Source organism: Leucopleurus acutus (assembly GCF_964270905.1).
Source record: "Leucopleurus acutus genome assembly, chromosome: 6".
Classification (NCBI taxonomy): Eukaryota; Metazoa; Chordata; class Mammalia; order Artiodactyla; family Delphinidae; genus Leucopleurus; species Leucopleurus acutus.
Window position 1 is genome coordinate 47,050,934 of NC_139149.1, and position 15,659 is coordinate 47,066,592.

The window sequence follows — 15,659 nt, forward strand, 5'->3', positions numbered from 1 at the left end:
CTAATATCAGAAGATCCTCCCAAATAAAAACCTGTTATGATTAAAACTCTTCAATTTTGCTCAAAGAACACATTTGCAAACTGATAAATTACATCATAAAATGAGAACAGTTTTAGAACACCATAATTATTCTTTTTTACAGATATTAACATTCAAGCGTAGTTGCAATATTATAGATGCAACTTTTATTAGTTTCCATTTTAACTGACAGGTAACAATGTGCACGTACTGCATAATGAAAATATATGTCTGTAATGTCTAAATCCTCAACTTACGTTATAGTAAGCTGACTACTTTTCAGCAGAGCTTTTCAGATTGTACTAGCCAATCTATATGTAAGTGATTAAAAGCAGTTACACAAAATGCCAGTGTCTCAGTAGCAATGCACGGTAACTGCAAGTGTCTTTATTAATATTAATGAACTTCACGTAGCGACACAATAAGGGTTTTTCCCTCCCACAAGAACAAAATAATATAAATACTGTACTAATGTCTTGAACCTACACTACCAGTGGACAAATCTCCTATCAATCAGGAAAAGCCCAAATAGCAAATTAAAACAAAATGATTATAAGGAATAAGTATCCTAAAGCATCTAATCTTTTTTAAAAAATCAAGGAGAATGCTTACTATGACAGAATTCTACCTATGCTGTTTTTTGTGTGCTAAAAATGCCTTTACTTTTTCACTGCTACACAAACTTGTTGCAGCATGTCTTCTAACTCTTATCTCTAGTTCTTTAAACTGTTAGCACATTTTACAGCATTGCAAAATCAGCCTCTAGTATACAACCTGCAAAGTATGGTTAATCATGAAAAATGGTAGCACATTCAAATATAGGTTACAAGAGTACTTTAACACTAGTAATAACCGAGTGTAATAAACAAAGTGAAATTACTGTAAGTTAAAGAAATGCTCAAATTATTGGCCCATATATTAAAATTCTTAAACATATTAATGTTTAAATATTCTGAAACTCACAATGTACAAATTCTACAAACTTGAACTTTGATTAAAGAACAAACAGAAAGAATTCTATAGCAAATGGTGACAAAATATTCCCCCCAATAATCTTCATTTCATTCCTTTATTCTCATAACTTTTTTAGTAATTAACCTTTACATTTTAACATTAGAAAAGCATGGTATGGAAATAAAGTCTTTCATTTTATTTTTAAGTATTTGCTTTGAGATTGTTTTAGACTTACAAGAGTTGCAAAAATAGTACAGAGTTCCAACCTCCCCTATGTTAACATCTTATATGATAAAAAATAATTTTCAAAGCCAAGAAGTTAACCCCGATTAATTAACTAAAATAAAGAATTTATTCAGATCTCATTAGTTTTTCCACTAGTGTCATTTTCCTGTGCTAAGATCCAATCTAGGATCTCACATTGCATTTAGTTACTGTGTCTCCTTAATTTTCTCCAATTTGTGACAGTTCCTCAGTCTTGTCTTTCATGACCTTGATACATTAAAGAGTACTAGTCAGGTAGTTTGTAGAATATATCTCAACGTGGGTTTGTCTGATGCTTTCTCATGATTAGAAGAGGTTAATTAAACATGATTGGGAAGAGTACCCAATGTGTCCTCAGCACAACATATCTGGGGTCTGTGATGTTGCTATATGGTGCTGGTGATATTAACTTTGATCACTCGGTTAAGTTAGTATCTGCCAGGATTCAATATAAAGTTACTAATTTCCTTTCAAACAGTCTTTTCATTAGAAAAAAAAATCATTAAAAGTCTAGGTAGGGCTTCCCTGGTGGCGCAGTGGTTAAGAATCCGCCTGCCATTGCAGGGGACACGGGTTCAAGCCCTGGTCCGGGAAGATCCCACATGCCATGAAGCAACTAAGCCCGTGCGCCACAACTACGGAGCCTGCGCTCTAGAGCTGTTGAGCCACAGCTACTGAGCCCGTGTGCCACAACTACTGAAGCCCACGTGCCTAGAGCCTGTGCTTCGCAGCAAGAGTAGCCCCCGCTCGCCTCAACTTGAGAAAGCCCTCACGCAGCAACGAAGACCCAACACAGCCAAAAAAAAAAAAAAAAAAAAGTCTAGGTAGCCTTGGGAACAAAATCTACTACTCTACATAACACTGAACATGGTGAACAAGATTTTGATTCAGTTCAGCCAATATGTATCAATCTTCAGGCAAATGACTATTCTTCAAAGATAGGAGCAGCTGCTCTTTTGTAAAAAAGCATTTTTGTTAGATCTAATGAAAGAATTTAGAGTTCACAGATTAAAATACTAAAATTACACTATATTTTATATATGTTTCTATATTCAAATATAGATGTACTTTATTTTTATAATGAAATATAAAAAATAACAGTGAAAACAATCTAATTCTGAAATCTTATTTTACTTATGTTTCAATAAAGAAGTCTTAGTTTTCCCATAATGAACAAAAATTACTAAAACCAACTTTGAAAAACACACCTTTCATTGCTACATAAACTTGTTGCAACATGTCTTTAAACTCTTTTCTCTAGTTCTTTAAACGATCAGCATATTTTTACAGCATTGCAAAATCAGCCTCTAGTTTACAACCTGCAAAGTACAGCTAATCATCAAAAATGGTAGTGCATTAAAATGTGCATTAAAATAAAAGTCATATATTAATTTGCTGGGGCTGCCATAACAAAGTACCACAAACTGGGTGACTTAGAACAACAGAAATTTATTGGCTCAGTTCTGGAGCTACAAAAGTCTGAAAGCAGCGTGTGGGCAAGGCCATGCTCCCTCTGAAGGTACTAAGGAAGGATCTGTTCCATCCTTCTCTCCTAACTTTTGGTAACCTCAGGCATTTTTTCCTATGTCTTCACATGGGCTTCTTTCTGTACACATCTCTGTGTCTAAATTCCCCCATTTTAATAAGGATACCAGTCATTTTGGTTTAGAGCTCACCCTAATAACCTCATTTTAACTTGATTACCTCTTTTAAGGACCCAATTTCCAAACAGGTCACATTCTGAGGAACCAGGGATTAAGACTTCAACATATTTTTGGGGGGAGGAAGAAACAATTTTATCCATAACCCTAGGTTCATTTTTAAGATTACTTAGTTGATTTGAAGGCATTACCTTTCTTTAGTAATTTACCTATAAAATTCTAATTAAAACTCTGAAGTTCTACTCATGAAAGTTAGGTAAGGACTCCCCTAGTGGCGCAGTGGTTAAGAATCCACCTGCCAATGCAAGGGACACGGGTTTGAGCCCTGGTCTGGGAAGATCCAACATACCGCGAAGCAACTAAGCCCGTGCACCACAACTACTGAGCCTGCACTCTAGAGCCTGTGAGCCACAACTACTGAACCTGCATGCCACAACTACGGAAGCCCGTGCTCCTACAGCCCGTGTTCTACAATGAGAGAAGCCACTGCCATGAGAAGCGCACTCACCGCAAGGAAGAGTAGCCCCTGCTCGCCACAACTAGAGAGAGCCTGCGCACAGCAACGAAGACTCAAAGAAGCCATACATAAATAAATAATTTTTTTTTTAAAGTTAGGTAAAATATATTTCAAAAATACCTGGTGCCTTGTGATCAAACCCTTCATTAAATAAATCTACTGAAAGGCAAAAAAAGCTAGACAGTTGAACATTCCAGGGCCTTTATTTGTGACTTAGAGATATCTAGAATATAGACAACTAAAAAACAACTATTGTTATAATAGTTCATACTATAATATAAATACTCAAAGAGACTAAAACTTTGGCTTTATATCCAAACCCTCAAGAATAAGCCTATCTCATTCTCTTGACAATTCTCTATTGACTGTAAACGTAAGCTCCATCTTTTAAATAAGAAGTTCTAATTAATAACTTTGTATTTTCAGGGTTTATTTATTCAATGCCTCATCAGTAAGGTCTGATCTTTTAAGATTCTTCACCCTGTGGCTTATAATGCCCATCTCTAACTCAAATCAGCACAGTTATTTGGTATTACCAGAGCAAAGCATAATACAGCCTAGAAAACTTATTAATTAGAGTAAATTTATCATTTAATTTGCAAGTCCTATTCCTGAGAGTTCACCTCTCCTTCCCTCCCTTTCTTCAACAATTGTTTCTTGAGCATATGTTTTGTGCCAGGCACTGACTGGATACATATCAATAAAAAAAACCGTATGGTCCCTGCCTTTTAAATGTAGAAGAAGGGACAAATAAGTAAAACAACACCAAATCTATAATTATAAACTGTTAAGAGTACTATGGAGGAAATTACTAGGTGCAAAAACAGGTAATAGTAGAGCAATTACCTAGACACTATGAACAGAGGAGACTTCTCTAATGTCTCAGGACACTTAACCTGAGACAGAGCATGAAAATCAGCCTTATGCAGTTCCTCTAAGACAAAGAGAGAACATGGTTGAGACCTTGAGTTGGGATTCGATCATGGAGGGTATATCAATTAGGTTGAAAAGTACAAAACATCCAGCTCAAAATGGCTAAGTGAAAGGTAAACGTATTGATTCACATAACATAAAAGCATTTGGAAAAGGCACACTTCAGATAAAGAAGGTTGGCTGAAAGCTTACTGGGACTTAATTTCTCTTTCATCTCTTGGCTCTACTTCCTCAGATAGGCCCTTCATTTTAGGTTTGTGGGACAAAAGGGTATCCTCCCTCATCAGTCCCAGTAAAAATCCTAGAACAGAATCTCTCTGCCTTTGATTAGTCTCATGTGCCTTCCTTAACCAATCACTTAACCATCGTTGTGTGGGAAATATGATGTTTGGACTGGCTAGATTGTATCACATGTCACCCCTGGAGTCTCAGGTGAAAATTTTTTTAAAAAGAAAGTGATTCGTTTTGCGGGGGACAACTTCAGGTAATGGTGGAGTAGTAGTGAAGTGGCCACACAAATCATCCACAGAAAATAATTTTAAAAATGTGATTTAAAACAACAACAAGGGACTGCCTGGTGGTCCAGTGGTTAAGACTCCGCACCCCCAACGCAGGGACCCCGGGGGTTCAATCCCTGGTCAGGGAACTAGATCCCGCATGCCGCAACTAAGAGCCCGCATGCAGCAACTAAAAGATCCCGCATGCCACAACTAAGACCTGGTGCAGCCAAATAAATAAATAAATATCAAAAAACAACAACAACAAAACTAAAGATACTACAAAGCATCCAAAAGCAGAGGAAAGTCAGGGGAAGGTTTAATCTGGAAAAAATGGTAACAAGAAGGGGTGAGAAGTGTGACTTTGTGGCTTTCTGGTCTGATACTGCTGTCTAAACTATAAGCTATAACTCCAGAAAACAGTGGAAGATGAAACAACAGGCTTATCAACTAAAGGTGCCAGAGGTCAGACTCCAGGGCTAAGAAAACATCAAGAAATCAGGAAATTTAAAGGGGAAATCTTGGCAGTGATCAAACCACAGAAAGAAGGAGACTCAAATTCAGAGATTAAACTTTCCAAGTGCCTAGCTAAAAGTACACTGTGCGTGGGGCACCACAACATAGCCAGGAGAGAACGTACAGAAAGTCGGAGCTACACACAGCAGATCCGTTTAACTTGATGTATTCCTTAATTGAGTGCATACGTTCACCATGATTAGAAAGCCTGAAGTGTCAGAGAACAGAGTCGAAAGCTGGCAGAGCAGCTGGAAATCAAGGGGTAATCTTAGGAGCAAGGAAACCACAAAGAGAAAGAGAAGCATCTCTGCCACGTAGTTGGCTGACCCAACAACTTTCACAGGCACAGAGGTCGCGACCCACAGGGGGCCAGTCTGCAAAAGTGGCAGTGGGAAGCCAAAAAACAGAGCACATATCATTAGTATGTTTTTTGACCACAATAAAACTAAAATGGACATCAACTGAAACATTTAACATTTAAATGTTAAATTACTGACTTTTAAACAACCCATCAGTCAAAGAAGAATTCAAAAAGGAAAATAGAAAATATTTTTACTAGAATGATAATGAAAGGAAAACTATCAAAATTTGTGGGAGGTGGCTATAGTTGTATTTAAAAGGGAAATTCATAGCATTAAATGCATATATAAGAAAAGGAGAAAGGTCTAACATAAATGATCTAAGTTTTCTCTTCAAGAAATTAGGAGAAAAGATGAGGAAATCCCATCCATGGAAAAACTGAAGGAAATAATAAAGGGCAGAAATCAATGAAACAGAAAACAGAATATCGGGGAAAAAAAATCAATGAAACCAAAATCTAGTTTGTCAAAAAGATTAATAAAAGGAAAAAAGAGCACAAATTATTAATATCAATAATGAAAGAGAAGATATCATTACAAATCCTACAGACATTCAAAGGATAAGGTACTATTTTTTAAATTAATTAATTAATTAATATTTTGGCTGCGTTGGGTCTTCGTTGCTGTGTGCAGGCTTTCTCTAGTTGCGGCGAGCAGGAGCCTCTCTGTTGTGGTGCGCGGGCTTCTCATTGCGGTGGCTTCTCTTGTTGTGGAGCATGGGCTCTAGGCGCGCGGGCTTCAGTAGTTGTGGCACGTGGGCTCAGTAGTGTGGCTCACGGGTTCTACAGTGGAGGCTCAGTAGTTGTGGCGCACAGGCTTAGTTGCTCTGCAGCATGTGGGATCTTCCCGGACCAGGGCTCGAACCCATGTCCCCTGCATTGGCAGGCGGATTCTTAACCATTGCGCCACCAGGGAAGTCCCAGGATAAGGTACTATTTGGAACAACTCTGTACCTGTAAATTCAACGACTTAGAGGAAATGGACAAATTCCTTGAAAGACATCACTAACAAAGCTCACTCACAAAGAAAAAGATAACCTGAATAGTTTTATACTTCTATTTTAAAAGTTGAACTCCTGGGAATTCCCTGGTGGTCCAGTGGTTAGGACTTCATGGTCTCACTGCCGAGGGCCCGGGTTCAATCCCTGGATGGGGAACTAAAAAAATGCCACAACCCACACAAGCGTGGCCAAAAAAAATGTTGAACTCCTGATTTATTATCCTCAACAACAACATTAAAACAAACAAAAAAACAACAATCTTCCAAGCCCATATGACTTCAGAGTGGATCCTACCAAACTTTTAGAGAAGAAATATTATCAATTTGATACAAACTCTTCCCTAAAAAAGGTTTTTAAGAAGGAAGGACTGGTCAATTGTGTCAATTCTTCCGAGAGGTTGAGTGAGATGAGGACAGAAAAGTGACACTGGTGTGGACTGAGATATACATAAAAGATGAGGAAAAGGATAAAGCACATACAACTATGTATTTTGAGAAGTTTGGTTATAAAGTAAGGGAGAAAACAGAGTAATTGCCAGAAGAGTGTTTGGGGTGAAAGAGGGAAGGGTTTTTGGTGTGTATTATTTTTTAAGATGGGAGATACTATGAGCATGCTTTTATACTAATGGACATGATCCAATAAATACAGAAAAATGAATGATACTGTGTAGGAGGAATGGAGTCCTTGAAAAGTTTTTTGCAATCTTTAAAAAGAATTGATAGGTATTTGCTTTTGTGACAGTTAAGAGCCATATCGTCTTGAGTTAAGCATTTATTTTATTTGGTTTAACTTATATTATTACATAGAATAGTATATCAAAAGAGATCTGTAGTAAGTATATATGAGCTACTAGATGCACTAATGAAATACTATTTTTTTCAGAAGAAAAGAACCACTGAAGGTGGAATAAAGTTCATGTATAGGTATCAGGAGTTTATTATAATACAAAGGTGGGGAGATATGGCAGGGGGGCTATCACCAGATGAGCTGAAATGGATAGATAACTGGCTCATAATTTAACATGTGCCCCAACCTCCTTTTAGTGTACCTTCCTGTGATGCAGAAGCTGAACAGCTAAAAAGTATATTTACCAGTCTCTCTTGCAGCCAGGATTCTGGATATAATTTAGATTCTGCCAATCAGATGTATTTGGCACTGAGTTAAGCTGTTAGATTGGCAGGACATGAGGTATCCTTTTTGCTGGTGCAGATCTAGCAGGAGCACAGAACAGCCCTGGAGCCTGTTATGTCAGTGGTTCTTGATCACGGGATTGCAACTGAGGTGGTATGATCCATGGAGCCACCAGTTAGCACAATGGTGTCCTGACTGAACTAGAGGTAATTTCCTTAAGCAGGTCAATTCAACAGTAATGCTCTGAAATCACTCATGGGGGTCAGGGGTCAGCTCCTCAATAATTTTATAAGTACCTGATTCCTTGTATTAAATCTTTCTGCTTAAAATAGCATCAGTGGTTTATGTTATCTCTAGCTGAACTCACTGATACATCAAACAACAATCTCAACTGGTGATAGTTCCAAAACCAAAAAGGCAATTCAGTCTATCACAACTGGCCTGGTATCTGATAACCATATACTTTTCAAAGTAATATTAAATGAGAGATAAGTGAAATCTCAAAAATATATATGCATAACCTTGGAGGTAGAGGACAATTTCTTAGACAAAAAGCATAACCATAAATAAAAATATTGGTAAATCTGCCGACATTAAAATTGGAAGTTCTTTTCATCAAAAGACAATGTAGAATAAAAAAAGACACACCATGTGGGAAAAGCTATCTCCCACAAAGATAACTGAAAGAAGGACCAGCATCCAAAATATAAAAAGAACTCACAAATCTATAAGAAAAAGATGCACAACCCAATAGAAATATGCACCAAAGCCCTAAACAATCACTTCAAAAGAGAGGAAAACTCCAAAAGCTATAAACTTATTAAAAGGCACCTTAATGAACACTACTTCATATTCATCGACAAAAATCAAAAAGTCTGGCAATGACAAGTGTCAACATGAATGATAAGCATCAGGAATTATAATACACAGCTGATGAGAAAATAAATTGGTACTACTGGTAAAGTTGAAGACATCTTCAAAACCATATGCATATGCATCAGGATTCATGTATAATGATGGTCATAACATTGTAACTGGCAAAAGTTGGCAACAACTCTAATATTTACCAAGAGTATTTACACGGATGTACAGTCCATTCAAATGCAACATGCAAAAAGATAAATGACCCTTTTACACTTTAAAACGTATTCTTCCTCCACATTTCTCATTACATCACCCGTCTCCCAGTTATCCAAGTCATGTCAGGGTTTCTCTCTCAATCTCTCTCTCAACATCCCTTTGCCCAAATCCAGTCATTATATCCTACAAGAATCTACTCCCCAAATATCTCTGGAACCTTGTTTCTTTCTCCATCTCCAATAACTCCTTAATTTTGGCCCTTATCATTTCTCACCCAGATAAATTTAAGTACCTTCTAATGGTCTTCTTTGCCTCTAGTCCCATCCTCATTGCAAACTGATGCTCTACATGCTGCTAGCATGCTAGCATTTTCAAAGCATTAAAATCCTTCCACTTGATCAAGTATGAATATAAATAAAGGTTACAATTTGCTAGGTACCTATTCTATGTCAGGCATTAGCTCATTTATCGTTATAAAATAGGTATCATATTTATTTTATAGATGAGGTACCGAAGTTCAGAAAGGGGTAATGTACCCAAATTCACATAGCTAATAAGTGGACAAGCCAAGATTCAATTTCAGGACCTTTCAATTGCAAAGTCCTTGCTTTTAGTCAATACATCATTCTGTCTAAACTCTTAAACATGGTGCATGAAGTTCTAAATGATCTGACCTTAACCTACTCCCCAGCTTGATCTCCTGTCCCTCTGTTCCATTTAGCCATAGCAGATACTGGCTATCCATTCTCTCCTTATTCCTTACTAATAACCTCTATTTTCTTCAGGATGGCAATATGCTCAGCTAAAAACTAATTTTCCTGGCCTTCCTTGAAGCTGAGATTACCATTCATATAGTTCCGACAAAAGAGATACTAAGTGGAAATCTCTGGATGGGGTTTCTGGGAAAGCTCTTTAAAAGGGGTCAAAGTAAGCTGGCATACAAATTTTGCGCTCTTCTACTCCACCTTCTTCCTTCCTGGAAAACAGGGCTGTAGGTGGATCAGCCTTCTAAAAGCCATGAGATAAGACACGTGAGCATGAAGGTCCCATACCTCAGAAGACAGGATATAAAATTAGGAGCCCAGGTCTGTGATGGCATCACCCACCTCAGAACTGCGGATCTACGGACTGGTACGTGTATTTGCCATGTGTTCCTATTCAAAGTTAATCATTGTCATAACTGACACATACCCTAAGTTGAGGCCTGACTGATCAACTTGCGATTTCCTCAATATACCATGATTTGGCACAGTTCTACAGAGGTAGACCTGCAATTAAGATACATGTGTGGGGCTTCCCTGGTGGCGCAGTGGTTGAGTGTCCGCCTGCCGATGCAGGGGACATGGGTTCGTGCCCCGGCCCGGGAAGATCCCACATGCCGCAAAGCGGCTGGGCCCGTGAGCCATGGCCGCTGAGCCTGCGCATAAGATACATGTGTAATTCAGTCCCTAACTTTAAAAGAAAAGTAGGCATACCCCAGCTTTAATGAGAGAAGTTTTAAACAGTTTCTCTGTTTTATACATTCAGCATTTTACAAGTTTTGTTTGAAGGGTTCTACCTCAAAAATGGATTGAAAACCACTGGTCTATGGCACAGTTTAACTATCACTGAAATTTCTCAAAGTTCTATGCTTTGTTTGTATTAGGTCAAATGACCACAAATCTCGAACAAATCCACTCTGTAAAGTTTAATTTTGGAACTATGCTGAAATACTATTCTTTCAGCTTTCACTCAGAGATAATAGGTGAAATAGTGTCTGAATACTTATGAAATTGGCATATAGGATATTGTGTATCATGCAGCCTTTTATACAAAGGTTCTGGTGGTATATTCCCCAAACCACTCAGAGCCAGGAAAAAGTTCGTTTTTCTCTGAGGAACTGATATGTTCACTAGCACTAGTATGTGAGCCATGTAGCCCACTATGTTTTCTTTTTATTCTTAACAGCTAATTAGTTAATTTTTTTGTTCATTATCTGTGGCTTTCCTTGGCTAATACTTTTATACTTTTTAGAGCCTATCTTTTAATATTTTAGTTAATTGTTTTGTTTATTATGCCAATATATGTATTGAAAGCTGTCCAAAATTATTTAGAAGTAGGCAAGTTATTTTTTAAAAATTATACTTTAAAGGGAAAAGAAATATAACTCTTCTAAGACCGACAAGACCCACTATATGCAGAGAGCCTTAGATTAATCAATCTTTATTGCAGTGTTATTTTCTATCCAAGTTACTGTAATAAAATTAAAGGCGTGTTGTGAGAGACAGTCCTCCAAGGTCCCTGCATGTTGTTGCCAAGAATGCAAGGTCTTGACCACTCTTTAAAACTGGACCATTTCTCAGGACTGCAGTGAGCAACCTTGATGGATGAGGTGACATTTCCTTCCAGACAAAGAGTGGCTTTGCTTTCATTTACTATAAAAGCAGTGGGCTGCCTAAGCCGTGACACAACCTCCACTATATGTATAAGATTCAACTGGGCCCCTCCATGTTGCCCCTGTGGGACTTGGGAGACATGGGGAGCCAATGCCAACATGATGTTTATGCTATTTGCTATGCTATAGTAATAAAATCTCTGACCTAGGAGTCTCACATCTTCTACCAGCATCATAATAGTAACAGTACATATGTATACTCCCAGACCCTGACAAGGTGTTGATTCAAAAGAAATTAGTTGATCATTCAAAGTTCGAAAGTAGGCTTGAATTAAATCCTTTGTAACTCAGAAGAATTCCTACAGAAATATCATTAATGAAGATGACAGAGAAAGGCCAATTAAAATAACTGTTTAAAACCAAAGAATGTCCTCAAAGGGACCATTAAAGAACTGGTGAGGTTTTGACATTTTACATAGGAAAATTCTTTTTTGTTGTTTCTATACATCAAAAACATTGAGGAGATTCAAATTGTTTAAAATAAAGAGGCTAGGTGCATTATCATTCTATAATTTTACTTTTAAAAGGAGAAAATTACAGATAACGACTAGGCCAAAAACAATGAATCAAATAAGAGAAGACAGGAAAATATGATAAACTGAATTATGCAGGACAACTGAGCATTCTCCATGCCTTGTAAGGCTCTACTTTAAACATAAACCACAACACTGCAAATGTTAAAAACAAAAAATAATTTTCTTAGAAAGAAAAAAACTCATGCTGTAGGTACTAAAGGTATAATGTGTTAATAAGTGATATACTTTGGAATAAACATTGAAATAAACTATAGTTTCATTCAATTTAAGTATCTCCACATAAAAATTCAACAACCTATTTTACTTGCAAATAAATGACGAAAACTAATTCCTTTCTAGATAAGGAAATTTCTGATGTTATTCAGCAACTAAGCATACCCCACCCTTCTGCAACTCTCAACTACCACGAACAAAAAACAGCGCCCAACAGGTGACTACTCAGAATCATAAGCAATTCAAGTGTCACTAATTCAGAAAACTAAGTGAGAAATAGGTGGTAGCAAAGGGTCCAGAAAACTCAAGGCTCTGTACTCAAGGAGTGAAAGCTTCAACATTAAAAAAGAAGGACATTTCCCTAGAAATATTATATATTTTAAATACAAATTCACAAGTAAATACAAAGACAGCAGATGGGAGGAACACAATGAAAGGAGCTGACACAAATGAAAGGAGAAGAGTTATAAAAAGCACGAAAGAATAATTACAAAAGTACAGCTGTGTGCAATCATTTAGACAAAGAAACAAGGTAAAATGCCAACCATGGTATCACTATTTTTGAACACAGCATGTCATCAAAGGCATTCATCATTTTATATATAGCCATCATTTTATACACAATGGAAATGTGGTTGAAGTTGTTAAATGAATGCCTTAACCAAGATTGTACAAGGTGCGAGAGAACAGGAATTTTATTTATTTTTTAAAATGTAATGGTATTTTATTTTAGTTATTTTATAATCACTAAGAAAATGTTAGAAAATTGTTCTAATAAAATGACATCCTTGTCATTCCATTGATTGGAAAAAATCAGAATAATTCAATAAATATATATTTGACAATTTGCTAGGGTATTTTGTCAGCAAACATTCCATATTTATGTATTTCATTTACCCAAAATTATAAATCTAATTTTTAAAAAGTAAAATATCATTTGGTTCTAATGTTTAAACATATGAAATAATCTATAAGATAAAATATATTTAAGATTAAAAATCTTCCTAGTGATAAAGGAATAAGTTAATCAAGTTTAGGTTGAAAAAAAGAATGTATTCTACCAAATATCCAAACACGTGTTTGGGCAAAAAGTGATTTTGAGGGGTAAATAAAAGTACCTTCCACATAAAACTAAAACTGAGGATATTTTCACTACTGAAATAAAGTTCCCTTTTTAGCAGCATAAACTTCATTCATGTTTAAGAAAAATTTGTCAAATAGCTTAAAATATTTTTCAAAATATTTAAAACTTTAAACATATTTTCCATCAGGTAAATGATATGCCTTAGTATACATCTTGTGAACTAGGACAGCTGGGGTTTGGTGAAGGTCATTTCGAATACTGGAAGCAAATTTAGGGCAAATGGTCCATGGCATTGGGACCTTATCTTACCATCAAGGATTCCTTTATATTTCTTCACTCCCTCATGGGTCTATTGTTTTAAAAGAGTTTGCATGTATTAATTTATTAATTAAAATGGTCAAAGGAAGATATTAAAATGAAACTCTCAAAGCTTCTAAAAATCATAGAAAACATGGAATAAGCAGTGCTACTCCAGTGTGCTGATAAAATACAGAAAAGGCAGAGACTAAATGTTTAACCTAGCCATTGTTCAACAGATCAACAGATGTAATGAGAACATTTGATTCAGAGTTCAATAAAACACTATGAATGCAAATTAGTAAAAGGATGGCATTCTAAAATTGAGTTAATAAAGGGTATTCACCACATGGGTTGATTGTAGAGCTAAGTGAAGCAGCTCCAGTGGAAAGGCCGCCTTTTGAAACTGATGAAGCCACAGAAGGTATAGAAGATGAAGTTGGTGTAGCAGAGGAGGCTGTTGAGGACGGTAACCGTTCTCCAGACTCCATATCTATGGGAGGGAGACAAATGTTAATTTACAGTATTAAATAGTGGAATTAAGCAAAAGAATTAAACATATTTAAAATAAGTCAAACTTTTAGGAATACTTTTTTAAAATATGAAATAAGTTTAGAAATACATGTTCTTCAGAGAGATAAAATATGAAATAAATAAAAATAATACAATTTAAAATACCAGTTTATGAAATAAGTTTAATGTTAAGTATACCAAATTTTCTTCTAATAGACTTGCAGAATATTCTTATATAAAAATATAATAGGGCTTCCCTGGTGGCGCAGTGGTTGAGAGTCCGCCTGCCGATGAAGGGGACGTGGGTTCGTGCCCTGGTCCGGGAAGATCCCACATGCCGCAGAGCGGCTGGGCCCGTGAGCCATGGCCGCTGAGCCTGCGTGTCCAGAGCCTGTGCTCCGCAACGGGAGAGGCCACAGCAGTGAGAGGCCCGCATACCACACACACACACACACACACACACACACACACACACACACACAAATAATAATAATAGTCATTTGAATACAGTAACTTGATAAAACTGTGTGTTGCCATAACTTTAGGAAAAATAGCATATTAAGTTCTTATTCTTCTTAAATCATCTCATGGTCTATTCACTTACATCATAATACCCATATTATCTTAATGAATCAAGAAGATACAACCACGTCTGAGTGAACTGTAACCCTGTCTTCTAAATCCAGATACCAATATAGTTGTAGGTCTTAAACATCCATGAATCTGACCTGGTAATCCCCAATACAGTGAGTCCTGCCCAAAATAGACAAATACATTTTAGAGTTTATACTAGAGTCTAGTCTGAACTATGGTCTCAAAATGTCTTTAGTATGATCCATTTATAATGACTTAACCACTTCTAAGCATCTGTATTAATTTGCTTAGCTATTTTGGGTACAACCTTACATTGGTCTTATTGTAATAGTTTATGTTGATATTAAAAATCTAAAACGGAAATGGATGAAGGAGTCAAAAGGTACAAACTTCCAATTATAAAACAAGTAAGTCATAGGATGTAATGGGCTGCATGGTGACCATTGTTAATAATACTTTATTGTACATTTGAAAGTTGCTAAGAGAGTAGATCTTAAAAGTTTTCATCACAAGGAAAACAATTTGTAACTGTGTGTTTGATGGATATTAACTTTTTGTGGTGTTCATTTCACGATACACACAAATATCGAATCATTATGTTGTACACCTGAAACTAATATAATGTTATATGAGAATTATATCTCAATTTTTTTTTTTTTTGTGGTACGTGGGCCTCTCACTGTTGTGGCCTCTCCCGTTGCGGAGCACAGGCTCCGGATGCGCAGGCTCAGCGGCCATGCATGGCTCACGGGCCCAGCCGCTCCGCGGCATGTGGGATCTTCGCAGACCGGGGCACAAACCCGCGTCCCCTGCATCGGCAGGCGGACTCTCAACCACTGCGCCACCAGGGAAGCCCTACCAATCTACTTTTAAGACTCTATTCTATAGAAATAAGGCACAAATAGTTCCTTTGTTATAACACTGTTTAAAGGTAAAATAAAATTGAAACCTGGCAGTACAAAAGAGTAGAACTAGAGCTAGTAGTATGAGGTTGGGGGGCCTTTTTCAGTTTCAGTAAAAGTGCAGTTTTCTCATTTATTCTGGTTGTTCTTGCTGTT

General features: G+C 36.8%; 1 protein-coding gene across 10 annotated transcripts in view; it reads right to left on the reverse strand.

Annotated features, from left to right (window-relative positions):
* Positions 1-15,659, reverse strand: part of BAZ2B (bromodomain adjacent to zinc finger domain 2B) — a 381,771-nt gene that overhangs the window by 119,449 nt on the left and 246,663 nt on the right. For all 10 annotated transcript variants that reach the window (XM_082841899.1, XM_082841898.1, XM_082841900.1 and 7 more), the window contains one exon: positions 13,841-13,987. In XM_082841899.1, coding sequence (XP_082698025.1) covers positions 13,841-13,985 — 145 coding nt within the window. In that variant the 5' untranslated portion in view covers positions 13,986-13,987. The remainder of the gene's footprint in view (positions 1-13,840; positions 13,988-15,659) is intronic.